Source organism: Caloenas nicobarica, chromosome Z (assembly GCF_036013445.1).
Source record: "Caloenas nicobarica isolate bCalNic1 chromosome Z, bCalNic1.hap1, whole genome shotgun sequence".
Lineage (NCBI taxonomy): Eukaryota > Metazoa > Chordata > Aves > Columbiformes > Columbidae > Caloenas > Caloenas nicobarica.
Window position 1 is genome coordinate 23,340,587 of NC_088284.1, and position 19,126 is coordinate 23,359,712.

Consider the following 19,126-nt stretch of genomic DNA (forward strand, 5'->3'; position numbering starts at 1 on the left):
AGACTGGACTAGTGTATATTGTATTCCCTTCCCAGCACTTTCCAACTCAATAGTCTTCACATGTTAAAAACCTTTGTGGTGTAGAGCGATGGTTCTCCGTAATCTTGTACTCAGCCAGTAGGAGAGAAAAACAATCTGTCTGGGATCACTGCCTCCTCCAAAATCTGACTGTTTGGTTCTCAGAGCACTTGAGTATGGAGCCACTAGGGATCAGAGAACTCCACAGGTTGTGGCTACCAACAGATTGTGTCTCAAGTTTAGATTATGCAGCTACGGTATTTATAGGATTGTATTGTTAAAGGTTCCTTTAAATCCCTGCTGTTTTCCAGGCGTTTTAATTCTTAGCCCATGATGAGCTTAGCCAGTATCATCCTTGATTCTGAAGTAAAAGTAGAATATAACACCTGCCACATGGATTTCTATTTTGAGCGCATTTTCCTTATTTTTATATACTTTCGTTGGGCTGTTGGAACTAAAATACATATTCTTAGAGGAGTAATAGAAGAGAGAGATTTCACATATTAAGACCTCTAATGTGTTTTCTTACATAGTTTGATATGTGTCAGTATCTGAGTATTTTGGAGTTAATATAGAAGTCTCAAGACTGACAATCTGATGCCAGCTCTCCCAGAGTCTTCATTATCACATTGTACATATAGTTGTAGATTTTGGGAGTTGTGCAGTGTTCCCCAAATAAATACATTTTTAAGATGCAATAGATCTGGTTAGTAGGCCTTTAAATCATTTTTCTTCTTAAAATTAATTCTGTAGTGGAGATTGCACTAGTTTTAAGACTCACGTGTTATTTTAGCAAGTTTTTTGGCATTGTGAAGTCAGTGATGTTGTGTTTTAACAGTAAAAGTGTTTTACAAGTTGGTAAGATCAGTGGGAGATGTTCACAACACCTACTTGTGGCATGTAACTGGGGGCAGCTGCCTTTCTTCACTGACTGTATTTACAGAGAGCTTGGATGCTCTGCTTTTGGTCTGAACCACAGTAAAACCTAATGGCTAGTAAGTCGAACATGAATGGTGTGAATTTTCTCTGAATTCTTCTTATGGTATCCTTACAGTTCCAAGTAGGAAAAATGCCTTCAAATGCTTTATTTCTGCAATCAAGAAGCAGTGTAAAATTGCCAGTACAACTCAAAACAAATAAATCACAGTTCTTCTGTCTTTACAGTTAGAACCCAGGCTCTCAACAATGGTTCCACTGTACTCTCTGAAGATAGGAAGAGATTATGAGATACGGGTCCGATCAAGACAACGTACCTCTGAAAAATTTGGGGAGTTCAGTGAAATCCTTTATGTATCTTTTTCTCAAGTGGGCATTGAATTTTTTCATTGTGCTGAAGGTAAATAAACAAAGTGCAGCTAAGTGTTTTTATAGCCATACTTGTTGTCTTTTCTGTGTTGTTTTTTTTTTCTTTGTACCATTGATGTTGTATGCTTGAATAGATTGATAATTCAGCCTACTAAATGAAAATCATTTGGTGAGACTGAGAATGTACAAGAAGCCTGTTTCGCAGCTCATCAGAGAGCAGGAATAGAGATAGCTTTAAAAATCAGAAATCATAACTTCTGTTGCACACCTTATGCAGCATAAAATAAGCTAAATCTCATACTTCATCGTCTAAAATGAGCACTGCAAGAATGAAGGGAAGAATTACCACTTCTATTGAAGTGTTATTCTGCTGGCTAAGTTTGTTATCAGAATGATGTACTTTTCTGATCTGCCTGATACTATTAAGGACAGTGAGTGTTTTTCTGATTCTTGCTTCTGTCTTGTACTTTTTTTTAAAGTGCTATTAAAAACAGAAGAAGAAACAGCCATTGAGCACCAGATTTTTTCTACCACCACACTTCATTTGCCAGGTTATTAATGAAAGTGTTAAATAAAACCACCCATAACTCTTTTATCTTTCAAAATCTTCCTAGATTCCCCTTTTTAACTCTTTGTATTACTAGTTTTAATACCGAAGTTTTTTGAACAGCTAATGCTCTGGACATGTGGCATTATTTTACTAATCCCAGCTGCATTAAGTTGTCAAGGTTTATATGAACAAAATTAAAATACTGTGAAAATTTAAGGCCATCCTACAAGCACAGTATTCTTCAGTCACTACAACCCAGATTCTGCAAGTTGATCCATATCCATAAATCTCACACAGCATCAGTGATCTGATTTGATTTGAGAATTTATTCTTGCTTGTTTTGTGTATCGCCTTTAGGAACACAGAATTAAAATTTAAATTTTCCATGTGTTAAAAATGCAAAGTAGTTAAATTCAAATGCAATATTCTAAATTTTTGAAGCAGCTGGACATTAACAGGTCTCACTGACATGACAAGGACTTACTGGTTCTCCATTGAACTAGGGACCTGTGTAACACATACATATCCAGATAGAACTTTACTCATGCCTGAAAACATGTCCAGTCAAAATCTAAGCTGAGAGCACAGGGTTAAAACTGGTACCTGAACTTTATGGTTTTGTTTGTTGTTTTGTGGGGGTTTTTTTCCTTAAAAGGATGGATATTTATGTTCATATATAGAATTCTAAAGCTTTCTGTCCAGTATTCCTTGGCCCAAAAAATGAGTGAATGATGGAAAGCTTAAAATTGGGAACAAATGAGATGAATCTAAGACTACATCCAGAATAAATTTCTCCATACTTTGTATTCCACATTGGCAGCTTAAGTATAATGGAATTACCAGTATTTAAAAAATAAAACATTTCATTTATAAGCATTGTTCTTCATTCCTACTGAACTGCATTTCTCAGTGACATAAATTCTTTGTAGTCACCTGTAAGGTAAATAAAAGGGATAATGTTTTTTTTTTCCAGTTGATGGTTCACAACATAATGTTTGGCCTTTAGAAAGAGGAGTAGTATGATTTTGACACCAGTATATTTTAGTTTCTGTGAGAGAATAATGGTTTGCCTATGATTTAGTATGCTATTAATAATGTTCTCTCAGCTTGGGCGAACAAGCAGTAACACGATCTGCAGCATCACATGCCGTCAGGACTACTGGTAGCATGTTCCAAGCAGGGAGAATGTTCCTCATGGCTGCTTTTGCTACATATATTGTTTGTACTAAGATCTTGATCATACTTTAAAACTTGGTCTTTTTTTGCAAGAAGTCTCAGTGGACTTAGAAATGCAGTATGGAAACTGTTGAGACCAAAAGGGAATTTTTATTTTGGCTTAACACAGAACTTTCGCATTTAAGTAACCAAAACTTCTTCTGTCAGTTTCTGCCACTTTGGAATCCTCAGGTGGTGGAAGAGAAGGTTTAAATTAAAGATGCAACAGCAGTGCAGACTCCCGCTAACATGTTTTTTTTTTTCCTGTTGTTTCAGAAATTGAGTTTCCATGGTTCTTAGTTGTTATCTTCGGAGCATGTGGTCTCGCCGTAACAGTGATCTTAATCCTGCTGTCTAAACAAACAAGGTAGAGAGTTTTTATTTGTCAGATTTTATGCACTTGTAGCTTAAAAAATAGAGTGCTTCAAATCTGGGGGACTAGAAACTATTTTGAGGACTGTTGTCCATTCTCATAAGGTACATGGATGCTGGCATATTTACACACTGTGTTTTCAGCAGTGGGAATCTGATTATGTTGACAGCTCCTCTTCCTTTTGGACTGCAGAACATTTTACTCTACAGTATTTACATGGTTAATTTACTTAGGCTTTGAAGGGGATTTTTTTTAGTCCATTCAAATATTGTAAATACTATTTTTACCCACATACTGTTTAAAAGTTTCACACAAACATATATCTGTATATTTGGGTTTTTTCTTGGACTATTCCACAAATCTCTGACTATTTCTTCATCGAGCGAAGGGAAAGATCTTAAGTCATAGGGGAACATTTGGTCTCTGTGGGTAGACTGAAGCTCCTATAAATAACAGGAATAAAATAAAACAAAGCACAGGATTGCATTATTTATAAAAATTACAAACTGTGTCATTTATAAAAATGAAACAATGACACATATATAAAAACGACAAAATGGTCTCAAAGTAAATTCATGCCCTAGTATGTGTGTTCAGGAATAGGTTTTGGCAGAATAATTCAGCTCGTATGTCATACCAATACTGTCCACCATGGTCAAGTCCCAGTGCACACATGCACATTGTCAGTAGTCTTGTATGTACACTTTGAAAATGAATACTCAGGTGTTTTGCACATACCAGCATAAAGACAAATAATTGAAATGAAAACAGTATGGTGCAGCTGGAGCAGCTCTAAAAAAAATATAGGCAAGCAGCGCTATGCTTTGGCAGAGCTTAATTTCAGGCAGCCATTCCCTGCAGTAGCATCCCAGTCCCAGAGTTAAAAGCAAGACTCCTGATACAATGCATGACAAAAGCCTGAGGTGTCAGGAAGGGGGGCCAGAACAGCTCGCACGTGGGACCAGGAGCTCACTAAGGCCAGCACACTGAGCAAGCAGTGCCTTGGTCGCCGAAGATCCTGAGGGCTGGAGCGTGTCTCTGATCAGAGCTTATTAATATATTTCATGACTGCTGGAGGAGGCTTTTCTCCACTGAGGACCCTTCATCTGGAAAGTTTTTCTGGACCTGTGGGTCGGCACCCTTTCCTTCAAACTGGTGGACATGGCAGTAGGAGTGGCAGAGTGTTCTGCAGAGGAGCAGGCTGCACAGATTTCCCACCATGCAAAACATCCAGGCTCAGTTTCCTCCTCTGGAAAGATACCAATTCATATTTTCCTGAATTCTGATCTCACAAGATCTGAACCAGGCTTTCTAGGACAGATGCTGTAGGGCATGCTCTTTTAGAGTTGGGAGACGCAGGCTTGAATTATGCAAGGCTAACAAAGGAGCAGAGTGTTGGTCTCCCTCCTGAATGATTTCTCCAGGCAGCGAGCAGTAAAACCCTTTGTCTGTGTGGTTAGAAGAAGTGCCCAATCCTGTCAGAACAACTGATTTGTGGATTCAACTGTAAGTGCAAGTCTTAAACTGGTACCCTGAGGACACAAGCCAGCGCACAGCTAATACAGCCGCTCCAGGGATTAGGTGGAAAATTACTGGATTTCTGGCTCTCATCGAGGCTTGCCTGGCAGAACTTTGAGGGGCTGCCAAAACCAAAAACAGCTGGGGAATTTGGGCCTGCCATAGTTCAGAAGGTGCCTAAATTTTTCTCTAGCACTCCTTAAGACTCCTCTGATCCTCCCTGGACTTCACCAAGGTCACTAACAATGCAGCAAAACTAATATTTGGCTTTCAATCTACCATTCCCACAACTTACTTTCTAAAATAGGCAAGTAACCCAGTATAAAGAGAATGTTGACTTTTCCTTTTGGGAACTACAGTTTATCTGTTTGCAAAAGAAGCAGGGAGGTAAAATGGAGGAGATAGGCATGACCTGCTATTGTTGGATTATTATTAATGGAAAATCATCCTTCCATTTGGGTTTTCTTTTTTTGTCCCCCCAAAGAATTAGAAATTCACTTTATGAAGGATCAGAATAATATGTATTTCTACATTATATACATGCATAAGCAAGTTACTATGCCTTTCTCTACAAGGGTAAAACCCTGTCATTATTATGTATTACTCGTTATGTTAATCATTCAGAAAACAGAAGTGTCATAGAGATGACAAAATACTAGCCTAAATTTTTGCAGTTGTGTTTCTGTTTTATTAGTTCTATAGTAATTCACTCTTTACACAAGCTCCTTTCTTCTATTCCCATATTTAAATTTATTGAGCTTATGCAAGACTACTCTGTCCCCCAAAAAAAAAAAAAAAAAGGGGAAAGTCACTCTGCAAACTGAGGCTTGTGTCAGGTTCCTTTCAAAGTTACAAAAATAGGGAAACTTATGACAGAGCTCTAGGAATTTACTCTCTCTCTCTGTGCAGGATTAAATTATCAAAGACCAGATTCCAAAATGGATTCCCATATAAATGTATGTGATTGCAACAAGGAAGTCAGCAGAGAACTTGCGTTTTTATTTGCAATGGGAGAAAACAATCATTCTTTTCCTTAGGATTATTTGAAATTGAATCTTCAAGCATTTAAGCTTTAAAGTAATTAAGTATAAATGCAATGTAATGCTCTCTTCTTTCTAACTTTCTCGAAAAGGACCGCAGTCAGTTAAAAGTCATCTTTTCTTTTCCAGGTTAAAAATGCTGATTTTTCCTCCTGTGCCAGTTCCAAAGATTAAAGGGATTGACCCAGATCTCTTGAAGGTAATATTGTGCTCTAAAATCTACAGTGGAAATCACTGTAGCAGTAGCAGGTGGCAATTGTTGTCCCAGACAGAAAAATTCTGTAGGAAAAAATTATGACATGCAGGGACTTGCCACAGAATTAGTTTTCATAAAATAATTTTTTAAAAACTTGCAATTATTACATCAGCTACAGTTACCTTTCCTTAAGTTAGCACCATAAAAAGCACAAGCATTTTTATTTCCTTTATAACATTCATTTTTCCTTGCTTTATAGAAAGGAAAGCTAGATGAAGTTAACTCCATCTTAGCCAGCCATGACAACTACAAGACACAGCTGTACAACGATGACTTATGGGTTGAGTTTATTGAATTGGACATAGAAGACCCTGATGAAAAGAACAGAGTCTCAGATACTGACAGGCTCCTGAGTGAAGACCATCTGAAATCACACAGTTGCTTGGGAGCGAAGGATGATGATTCTGGACGTGCCAGTTGCTGTGAACCAGATATTCCAGAGACAGACTTCAGTGCAAGCGACACATGCGATGCCATCTCTGATACTGATCAGTTTAAAAAGGTAACTGAAAAAGAAGAGGATCTCTTGTGCCTTGGTAGAAAAGATAATGATGAGTCACTTCCAAGCCTTGCCAACACGGACACCCAACAGCCACGTATGAGTACTCGACCCGAAAATAGCCAGCCATGGCCACCTTTCGCAGACAGCATTGACACAGCTAGTCCATCGGCCCATACCCAGCTGAGTAACCAGAATTCATTGACAAATACTGACTTTTACGCGCAAGTGAGTGATATTACTCCAGCAGGCAGTGTTGTGCTTTCACCAGGGCAGAAATCCAAGGTGGCAAGAGCACGGTGTGAAGGCTGCACAGAACAAAACTTCACCATGGACAATGCCTACTTCTGTGAGGCAGATGTGAAAAAATGTATTGCTGTGATTTCCCATGAAGAGGATGAGCCACGTGTTCAGGAGCAAATCTGTAACGAGGACACTTACTTCACCACAGAAAGCCTTACCACTACTGGCATCAATCTTGGAGCTTCAACAGCAGAAACCCCAAGTCCAGAGGTGCCTGTCCCAGACTACACATCTATTCATATCGTCCACTCTCCACAAGGCCTTGTGCTCAACGCAACCGCACTGCCTGTGCCAGACAAGGAATTCAACGTGTCTTGTGGCTACGTGAGCACAGACCAGCTGAACAAAATCATGCCGTAGCTCTTCTTTGACTAGGTGTGTATAGTATTTCACAGCAGAGTCAGCTTGTATACTGAAACCAAAATGAAGTCTAAAAGTTTCTCATGGTTCTTATAGTTTTATCTGAAATGTTGCAACATGAAATATTCATCAAAATATTCCTATTGTGTTCTGTAAATATTATCTATGAATTTGTCTTGAGAATGTTTTACTAGTAGTGACTGTCTTGTGGGTGTTGATTTTTGTGATACTAAAGATTGAAATGACTATGTTTAATGTACAGTAAATCATGCATTTTGATAAAGCTAAAAATCAGGTGGTTTAAAGTAAAAGAATTTAGTAAAAACTGTGCTGTTGGCAGACATCTTTATATCAGTAATTGGGAACTGAACGTATAGGTGAAAAAAAAAGGTAACTTGAATAAATAACACATCTATATTGATTTTTATAAATTAATAGAATATATTTTATATTTCAGTCATAAAAACATAAAGGTTTTCTATTACACTACACACTGTAGTAAATTATGATGACCCATCTAAGGAACATAATTGCTGCAATCTTAAAAAGGAGTTTTCTGGTTTTTAAAAGTTTTATTTGCAGCAAAAACAGAAAATAGATTTTTACAGAGCCATTTTATAACTCCAAAGAAACGTGTAGAGAAATTTTGAAATATTATAGAAACTTAAAGTAACTGATTCTATACTTTCTTATGGTAACTGATATAGAAATATACATTCAATTTAAAGTTTTGTAGAAGACTTTAAAATACACAACATATTTTGGCAAATTATACTGTTCTTCATCAGATTCTGGTTAATACTAATAATATAGTTTTTTATAAGCAAAATTTTGTTGACCACAGCATTACACTGTGTGCAACTATACTTTCACGGAAAATTTTTGAGAACACGTGACTTAAGCTCTGGTGACTTAGCAGCATAGTCTCTTCACATTTGACCAACTTCTGAAGCCTTCCTACAGCCAAAGGTATCACTACATTTATTAGTTCACATCACATAAAGTCTTGATTAAAAAAAATAAGGACTTCAGGAGTTAGCCAGCAGTTCATTTTTAAAGATATAACAGGATTAAAATACTTAAGTGGAACAGGGGAATTGAATACAGTATTGTTCAAAAGTGGTTTTCGCTTTTGCAGCCTAACAGCATCTCTTGTGACCACATTAGGCAGACTTTCAGAAGGAAAGGAGAAAAAACTGAAACTCAGTGGGGAAGCTCTCTTTGTTGTTACGTATGTTAAGAACTTGACGGAGCTTTGCAGTGAGCTTTGCTTCAGAAGTTACCTTCCTAGGCCATGGTTTCACCATAGCAGGTTTCTTCTTTGAAAGCAAATAGAGACATTCATTTCATTTCTGTAACCTGAACAGAGGTGTGTGAAGCACGGTGAATGCAAGTCTTGCTCATGGTGTCTCCCACTGAACTCACTGATGCTGTCTTTGTGACCAAGGGGTACAGGACTGGGCCCACCTACTGGGTGGGATTTTTAAGTTTAGGATGTACTTTATGGTAAATGTGCATTAGATATTCTGCTAATTTGCTGCTATATTTTTCTAACAGCTACATGATTTAGTTTCATATAAAATTTCATAGATGATAGACACTAATGCAAGTAATGCCTATGTGTGTGTTTGGAACAAGTTTCTTACTCTGTTTCTATTGCCAAAAATAGTTAAATACCTCAATCAAACTCAGAATGTCATTTTGGTACTTTACTAGTCACACAAGCCATTATACGCTGGTCAGAAGATGTGTCTTTCAGTTTCTATTTAACTTCATGTCAGTGTTTTGTTTGTTTTTCTCGAAGTTTAATAAATGTATTGTCTTTGATCTGTCCTGACACAATGTGTTTTATTGCAGATTAACTTTTGTAATGGAAAATACAGATTTTATTAGGAAAAATAAAGTATTTCTCATTGAATAATGCAGAATGCAGCTTTCCTTAGAACAGAAGCAATGCCTAATGAGATCAGTGTTTTCACTGATTGATATGTATACAGTTAAAAAATAGAAGCGCAGACCTAAATTTATAGATGGAGATAGGACATGCTGTACTCAGAACTGGCCAAGATGTGTTACTAATTTAGCAGCCTGGTTTACCTTTGGCTGGAACAGCCTGTGGTTTCAAGTAAATAAGTTGCACTAGTTCAAGATTTACACCTACACTTGACTCCACAAATCAGATATTCTGACAAAGCTCAATAGTTACTTGTAGTGATAGTTAAAACCTAGCACTATATGAAAACAGAAATGTGAGATAGTCTGTCTCTGTGGAAAATGCTGTAACTTGAACATCTCCCAGTGTGTAACTTAGTAATGTACTACTGCCTCTCTTCGCTCTCTAGAAGTAGGGAGAGAGCTGTTGGGGGAATCCAACTAGACAAGGGTAAACCTTTTCCTCCCAAGGGAATCAGAGTGTGATTCAGTTCCCCTACACAGACCTACGGTGCCATTTAAGGTATGTAATCAGGCTACTGAGTGTGGGTCCAGAGCAGCACAGGTCTTGGGTAGATTCTCTTCCCTAAAAGCCTGAGTGATGGTAGATGCCCATGTTTGGCAGCTGAATTGATCCCCAGTGCAAGAAATAGCTCCAGGAATGTAAACATCTTTGTGTCAGGAAGGTCTAAGTTACCATTACACTTAATAGCCTCAAGATCTTCTTCACTGACCAGATATGGGTTTCTCCTTTAGGTAATCTGATTAGGGCCCTCCACTCTTCAGACTAGAATGGGAGCATGGACATCTTCCTCACATTCAAACACCAAGTGTATTTGTTAATTAAGGTGTCTTGATGTGTATTTCACGTGAGCTGAACCATTGGACAAGGTAAGCCAGAGAGGGGCATTGGTTTTCTCTTACAGTTTATACTGCCTGTAGAAACAACTTTGTCAGTACAAATAAACTATAACAATGAGTAAACATGCTTGCTTATACCTCCTGCTTGAAGGACTAAGCTTCAGAAGGCTTAAGCCTTTTATAAGGCTCTAAAAATACCTGAGCTTCAGTGGGAGTTGGAGAATTCACAGCTGGACTTTAAGAAACAGCAGTGAAGACAATGGTCCACCACTGCCATGTGGGGAACTCCACTCTTACTACTCCAGTGCTCTCTGCCAGTGCCCGTCCATGAGCTGATCCGATGTTCTGAAACCTGAGAATATCACGAAAGCAAGTATCAGAAGTTACCTTCTGTTGATTAACAAGTTAAACTGATTGAGCAGTCCCAGATGAACACTAGGGAGGAAAGGCAGGACCACACCACCAAGAGAAAGGAGGGAGGAGCTAGAATGATCTTCCCAGGAATATCTTCTTGGCAAAAACAGCTCCCTCGTGCAGCTCACTCATGCAGACAATAAACAGGAGGAATACACAGCTCAGGGTAGGTGTGTGTTCATAGGGACATAGCGTAATGACCTCTTGGGGGTAACTATCACCAAGGCCAGCTAAAAGGCACTGTGAAAAGCCGGCTTGAGCTCCTTCCCACCTACAGCAGCAGTGCATCTCAATCACATGCCTAATGACTGCAGTCTGTGTGTACAGTTCACATGTGGGTGTTTAGAAGAGAAATCCAAGTGTCAGACTTGCAGTTGTCTCTGAACTTTATGTTTTATACTGGCAATCCACTGTTTTCCTACAGAACACAGCAACCTGTTATTTCAGATATAATGCACTTGCCACATACAGAAAAGCTTATAGTACACAGTTGCAAAGCAACTTGTTTACTTCCACCTTTTAAGTGGGGAGAAATAAATCTGTGCTCTACAGAAAAAGCCTGTGGACCGGTAAATTTTATCTTCTCTCTTATTCACATTGAGAAATAATGCTACATACTGTCCTAATGCCAGATACATGAGTCAATGTAAAAGTGACAGAATTCAGTCTTTTAGAAATGCCTACTAGAATTGTACTTCGAAGTTAAATCAATGGCTAAAATGTACAAGGTGAAAAGGAACAGACATCACAGACAGATACTGTAAGCAAAGAGTATTTGGGTGGTAAACCCAGTAACTTTCACTGCATTGAAGCCTCTGGCATGTAAATTGGCTGCATTTGTTCCGATTCTTGGAAAGACATTTTACTCTTATCTTGCCTGGCAGAGGTTAGTCTATATGAATATCTGTATTCAGAAACCATGTTGGTTCTCAAAAGCAAGAAGGACACAAGTTGCTCTGCTGGCTGCCTTCTGGTGTCATCAAGAAGCACATCTTGGCATGGAAGAGTTTGGTTTTGAGCCTTTTTTCCTCCATCAAAGACAATGTGCATGGCTTCGAGTTACTGTTATGAGAGACTGAAACAGCACCATCTATACCAGTTTCCATTAAGATAAATAATTTTGTCAAGCACAATGACTTACACTTCTATTCTTTACTACTTGAGTTGAAATATTTTTCCCAACATACGATACAGGAGGTGAGATCAGCAGATTATGACAGCTGTTCACTATTTCCAAATGAAAATTAACATTATCAAAGGTATATTTTGTATTTCAAAATATGAGTACTATTAAAGAAGAGTGTTCTACAGAGTTGCCGTGTTTTTAGAAATGCTTCAAGTTAATCATGGCAATCTATGTTGGGAATACTGTCATTCACAGCTTAGTAAATACAAGTACATATGCACCAGCACAGTTGTAAGAATGGGAAATAATGCTCTGGTTCAAAGAGAAATTTAAAACCTTATGACATGTAGCATAGGCAGTCTTTTTTTCCTGCACTGAGATATGCTATCTGAGGGGCTCGTTATCAGACACCCTACAGAAAGGAGTGCCTAACTCAGATTGCCCCATTTGAGAGGAAAAGGCAGAAAAACTTTAGAGCATATTGTTATTTTTATTAAAGAAGCAAGGCAAAGTTGGGAGGCGGGTGAAGAGGTAAACACTACAGAATATTACTTTTTCCTTACATATTTTTCAGTTCTAATTCACAATATTCTCATTCACCAACACAGTGGAATTGGTAAGAATTTAACCAGCTTTTATAGCAAATTGACTTTGAGGAGATACCAGTGGATGTATTGCTCACTTGGAACTCCCTCTGTTAAAAATTCTGCTTTCCAACTAATCATTATTAATTGCACACACAGTCAGTGTTTTAACCACCGTGGAAACTGTGCCCTCAGGCCACACAGAAGCAAGATGTAGACCAAATCCATTTCCATAATTTGCATATTACTTAAACACTCTGGCATAACTGTATTGAGTAAGCATTTCCTCACCACGTCTAATCAGGGCTATTAGAGAGAGTAGGCAACATTCAGAAACAGATGGAAGAAAACACTAATGGCGGTGTTAGAGACCCGGGGACAGTGGAGCAGCTCCCAGGAGTCAGCAAGTCTCAGGGTAATTAGCTGTAGGTGGAGCTGTAGGAGTGGTGTGGATGACAACTGTAGTCACTAGTTGTGATGAAAAGCAGATGCAGCTATTAAAATAAAGCATCTACTAAATTTACACCAATGTTTGACAGGCTTAATTTTTTTCACTACAGGCTTTGGTATTTCTTTTGCATATATGAACTTATTTATCCTAATATATGAAATTTAGCTGGCTAATGATACATCAGCTTCCTGAAATTGGTCTGAGAAAGCAGAGGATCTTTCCACATCATGTTGCAGATTGTGAGAGAACATACCTGAACTCCTTTCCTCCACACTGGAAGGAACATAAATCTGCAGCAGGTTTAGTAGGAGTAAAACCAAAGTTGAAGAGCTGACAACTTTCTGTAGCTTCTCATCACAGGTCCTGTAAACAATGCTTCCACTGCTGTCTTTGGTATGCTTTTGAGCTCATGCTGAAGGAAACAAAACCTGTTCCAGAAGAGACATCTGAGGCCTAGGCATGCCAGGAAACTGATTCCTCACTTTTTTTTTCTTCAGTAGTAAAATTAACAGAACATATATTTAAGGTATATTTTCACTTGCATATGAAACTTTATGATATTATACCACAACAACATAAAGTACAAAAGCATGCAGTGTTCGGTAACTTTCTCTTACTAAGAAAGAAGGTAAATTTTCTGATCTATTTCACAGCCACTATCTGTGTAGCACGTGCAGTGCTACAATCTCATGTTACAAACAAAGGAAATACCAACCTTGCAGGACTAGAGAAGTGATTGTACCACTGTACTTAGCGCTGGTGAGGCTGCAACTCAAATCCTGTGTTCAGTTTTGGGACTCTCACTACAAGAAAGACATTGAGGTGCTGGGAGAGAGTGCAGAGAAGGGCAATTAAGCTGGTGAGGGGCCTGGAGCACAAGTCTGATGAGGAGCAGCTGAGGGAACTGGGGCTGTTCAGCCTGGAGGAAGTGATAGGACAAGAGGAAATGGCCTCAAGTTGTGCCAGGGGAGGTTTAGATGGGATATTAGGAAAAAATTCTTCCTGGAAAGGGTTGTCAGGCATTGGAACAGGCTGCACAGAAAAGTGGTGGAGTCACCATCCCTGGAGGTGTTTAAAAGGCGTTTAGACGAGATTCTTAGGGACGTGGTTTAGTGCTAGACTTAGGTTATGGTTGGACTCAATGATCCTGAGGGTCTCTTCCAACCGAAATGATTCTATCATTCTATGATTCTACCACCCTGATTTTTTTTAGGAGTACAAGAAAACTAGGTTAGAAGTTCAGCACTTGTACTTTGCAAGTACAAGAAAACCAGAATTACAAATAAATTATAATAATACAATTTTTATAATTGTGCTTAAAATTGAAATTATAACAGTTTGACCCATTAGTATGTCAACAGAAAGATAAACCTGATGTACATGAGAAAGCAAAGGAATGCAGGCTAAGTCACTTAGGAACCCAGTGGAAGCAACACAACTACTTCTCTTGACTTTGTCCTTCTTTCTCTATCGCTCTTCATCCCTAAGGTTCATCAGCCTTCTTTGTCATATTCTATTTAAACTGAATATCTACCTGTTAAATGCTTCCAAGCAAATAATACTTTTTGTAGGCTCACACCATGGCTTGCAGGACAGAGCTTTGGCATGGCTGGAATGCTGAGGGAGCTGCTATATAAATAGCAAATAGTAATTTGTAAAGTGAAAATCTTTTGCAGAGAAAATTATTCTAGTGACTTCAAGTTTTACAGAAGCAAATCAGCAAAATCACCAGTTTATTTCTGCATAATTTTTTTCTCTCTGAAACTGACTCCAAGTGGGTGATATTGATACACTCTAACAAATAATGCGTGACTACCAAAAAACTCAGGGCAGAAGAATAGCTGAATCTGCCTGTGTGCAGATAGGCAAACTCTTCTCTGTAGCATAAACTTTTGTATTAAAGTAGTTAAACTATTTAGCCTAGGAATGTGATTTCTCTTTAGACAGGGGTTTGTTTGTATGTGCTTGAGAAAATTTAAACCAGGTCAAAATAAATGAGCATCTGTGACAGACAAAGAGCAAACAAGTTGTGCTACAAATTAATGTTTTCACTCCTGCTTGGGTGATGATTGAGACTTTTGAAACAAAAATATTGTTCTGACAAGCTAAATGACTGCAAAGGTCTCTTAGGCTCTAATGACATATGAGGGGCTTTTTTCCTCTTGGAAACAGCACGTACGAGTCTGTCTATGCAACAAAGTGCTGGAACATGCTGTCTACCTTCAATACCATATGGCTAAATATTTTATTAAAAGTTATGCTGCAGATGAACACAGGCTATTCCAGACAAAGGCTTGTAGACAGCATGATACAGTGCACTGGTTTTCCATCTGTAGTAATTTAGAAAGTTATTTCAGAAGGCAAACCAAAGCCATTTTAAGTTGAGCATGTGGTACAGCTAACACATAAGACTGTATGATTTTTAGATCTGACCCTAATGATTCCTTCTGGATATTACAAAATTGAGGTTTTTACAGAGTCACAGAATGATACACATTTTGGGAAATTTCATTTCCAATTTACCTAGTGTTTACCTTCCTTTTTTTTTTTTTCTCAGATCATCCTCCTTCACAGCACACTCCTGTTGAGATTACAAGAGTATGGATTTCATATAAGCAACATCAGAAATTTACTGCCTACCAATATTCTGGTACAAATAATTAAACTTTTATGTGATACATACCATAAACACTAATGCTAAGCCATTACTTATTCAATTATTGAAGCCACAAAGCAAAGATTAGGTCATGATTTGCCAAGCAAAAAGACATAAGTACAAAGGAAAAGGTTACTTTGTAGAAGAACATTCCTGTTCTATTTCTGAACAAAATACCAGCTCAAGCACATGCTGAAACTAAGTGGCCTTTTATGTTGTTTGATGGCTTCAAAAGATAAGGTCGCATATGTAGGTTTTTTTTTTCCTAAAACCTCCCATCCCAAGTCTTAGGTAACAAACATGCATGAGTGATGGTAACATGCAATCAACTTTTTACTGAGGTTACTTTAATGGCTACAGATACCATTTTAACAGATATATTTGCCTAAACACATATATTTATTTATATATTTAAATACCTATATTTAATTTTTTTCTATTATATTAGCCTACTTAATAAACAAGTATTTTTATATAGTTGCATATCTTGTATGTTTTCATCCTTTGGAAAAATATAGAACGTTTTGGAGAGCAACAGAAACGGCTGCTCCTATACCAAAAATCCCTCCTGAAAGAAAGCTTTCATCTCCTAAATCAGAAAAATAGATCCTTTTAGCAAGAGGAATACAACATAACAAACATCATGCTGATGTCCAAGATGCAATTTATCCCCCCATCTTACTAAGCTACTCTGCAGCCTCACTCTATAGTGTGTTAAACACTGTGACAAGTGCTCTAGCAGTCTAGAGCAGGTTAAAACCTATGCTCTTCAAAATGAGAGAAAAACATTTGTAAACTAAGTTGAATCTTGCAAACATTAACTCTGTAAATGCAGCTGACACATTCTTCTCATATGGCTGGGGTTGTAAGGAAAGGTATTAAAGACCATCAAAACATAATAATAACACGAAGATCAGTAAAAAATTACACCTATGACTAACCATGAGACCTCAAACACACACAGATGATGCTGTTTGTGAGAAGTGGAATAAGAAACATAGGTGGGACTGCCATGTCATAGGTCCTTGGCACAGAAGTTTCCCTTACAGGGGTGCTCATAATGGCAGTAAAAGACATTTGTGTGTTCCACTTGTGTAAGAAACCCTCTGTAGGTTGCAGTGTATTAATACAGCATCACCCAGCTACCTGCCAGTTTCTGCCAGAAAAGACCTCCCTACTTGCTTAATACACGGTGGATGTCAGACATTTTTTCAGTGGCCACCAGACTCTTGAACAGTCTTGCCAGAGAAGTTACTGCCCTGCAAGGGGTCGAAAAAATAAAAGAATGAACTCTAAATGTACTATAGAAAAACTCTCATATTTTGGAAGTTTGCAGTACTAAACTGCTTACTAGTTTAGCAGCAATATTTTAAAAGATAAAACAAAAGAATATTTGCTGACTGCTAAACCTATTATCAGTTAAATGTTCTACTCTGTCTTATAGGGTTTTTTAAATGTATTTCTGTGTCAAAATTTGTCATACATTTTTCCCCCAAAGTTTTTTTCTGCATTTTTTCCCAGTCTGCTCTTAGTAATCACCTTCCAAGTGGTTAAATGCCATATTTACATATGGCTCATTTAGCATAGCATTATTGCAAATATAACATATGGCCAAGGAGTAACATTTTTGCCTAATCATGAGAATTGGATCTCGGTCTTCATTCCCTATCTTCCCGTGAGTGTAATCTAGAAAATAAAACCAACACTAAATAACTAACACAAAATACAGTCTGTGCAATACACCGTGGCTCACTGTGCATTAAAATCCTTACCACTTAGTTTGTTGGGGATTTTATCTTTATAGCAATCAAGAGTGAGTGTGCACCTTTTTCTGGTTCTAAGATAAGCACTTTTTGCTGTGACATTTCACTTTGACTAAAACACTGGTCTAAGTCTTCTTTTAAAAAATAACTTCATTAAACTTGGATTTTTTTTCGTTAAGTACCAAACCTTTTTGACAGGTTTTTGGAGACGCTGCAGTTTACAAGGAAAACCAAAAGTATGTAATGGATTTTGTAAAAATTGGTCAGTGAAGCAGGGAAAGTGAGCTAGAGAACACAAGCAGCATGTACTGAGTCCCTGGGAGATGACAGAAGTATGCCTTTCCCTACTAGTATCCATCATCATGACACAATTGGCAGTGTGTCCTTTCCCCACTTGTATCTCAGCTGCAGATCTTCTATCCACAAAAATTATTTTCTTCATTTTGTCTATGTCAATGTCCCAGTGGACACTAACCCTCAGACATTCTGATAAAGCAGCTGCCTCCAAAAAGAGTTTGGGATCATGACTAGTATGTTGTTATTTCTCTGGATGTTCTCAGGCATGAAGGGTCCTGCATGCTCCCACAGCTTCTGATCTGCACACAGGCACTTCTGCTCTTGACGACAGCATCAACAAACATTCAAGATGTGACATCTTGCGTCTCTATTGCAAACAAATCCATTTATTCTAGCATGCAGATATGGCTCTAGAATGTCATTCTACAGCCTGTTTCTGGAATAACCTAAGTCCATAAAGTAAATTAACAGTTGTTTCTAAGTTCAAGCCTCAAAAACAATTCCTATTCAGATTACACCATAACACAATCTTCTCCTTTAAGATATTCTAAACTCAACAAGGGGTCTGAAGCAGGGAAGCTCCGCAAGTCCCTTCCATACTGAATTATTTGGTGACTCACTTAAATAATACAAATAGTCACCCAGCCAGCACTACAACCCCAGATCCTAGTTATGACCATTTACATTACAACATGGTTAATGTTTTACTGTGAAGTCTTCAGCAAGGGTATCTAGCTAAGAAGCCTTTGCTACAGTTACGTTTCCTGATATGAACCCAAGTGCTGAGGAGTTCCCACTGCCTCAGCACAGTTTGTTTCCATGGCAAGGTAGGGTATTAAACCTAAGATTAGACACTCCGAGCAGGATTACAGAAAGGCTGGTATGTCTTTATCATTAACTCAACTTTATCCTAGAAAAGAAGCAATTTATACCTAGTAAGGCAGGAAGAAGCTGCAGGAGGGAGAGTTGTTTTGTTTTCCCATGGGACCCCAGGTTTTTTTGGTTGCCTCTGATTTCACGGGGATGTTATTCAGCAACCCAATGGGTCCCTAACAGTCCTATATATCTGCTTTAAAAAGGAGAAACAGAAAAAAAAAAGCCAGGAAGTATGCTAAATATGTTGGGACAGGGTAACCTTCACAGGAGTCCCCACAAGATCAGCCTGCCTGCAGCGCTGACGCCGTCTGCTTGTGGTACCAACCTCCGGCTCTGCAACCTTCGGCCTCGGCCTGTGCGCCCTCACCCCCGCGGGTGCCTCAGAAAACTTTTCTCAGAAGCCCTTTGTGGCAATTTCCCTCAGAACAAGGAGTGACAGGCCAGGAGTATCACAGCTGGGTAGCCATAGTTACACGTGCAGCACAAATGCTGAGAAACCAGAGACCAAGGGAACCGGCCGATCTCTCTGTCACTTGCAGAAGTGCCCCCATCCCACGTCTGTTTGCTGCTGTTCAAAGGAACGTTCCTTCGCACACGAAGTCCCGCCTCAACTGATGTTGTTGTCCACGTGAGGAGATATTTGGTAAAATAATGAACATACCACACAGAGGAGTGAAATCAGGACCTCAACAGGCGCTCTGCAGAGCTGCGTGGGGGTTTTGGTGAGGC

The 19,126-nt window shown here is 38.5% G+C and overlaps 1 protein-coding gene across 3 annotated transcripts in view; it reads left to right on the forward strand.

Annotated features, from left to right (window-relative positions):
* The window catches only part of GHR (growth hormone receptor), a 128,764-nt gene extending 119,473 nt beyond the window's left edge, over positions 1 to 9,291 (forward strand). For 2 of the 3 annotated variants that reach the window (XM_065655626.1, XM_065655625.1), the window contains exons 7-10: positions 1,183 to 1,354; positions 3,365 to 3,455; positions 6,149 to 6,218; positions 6,475 to 9,291. In XM_065655626.1, coding sequence (XP_065511698.1) covers positions 1,183 to 1,354; positions 3,365 to 3,455; positions 6,149 to 6,218; positions 6,475 to 7,437 — 1,296 coding nt within the window. In that variant the 3' untranslated portion in view covers positions 7,438 to 9,291. Of the gene's footprint in view, positions 1 to 1,182; positions 1,355 to 3,364; positions 3,456 to 6,148; positions 6,219 to 6,474 lie in introns of those variants that run through there. The other variant, XR_010607795.1, reaches the window with a different exon arrangement.
* Positions 9,292 to 19,126: the final 9,835 nt, after the last annotated feature.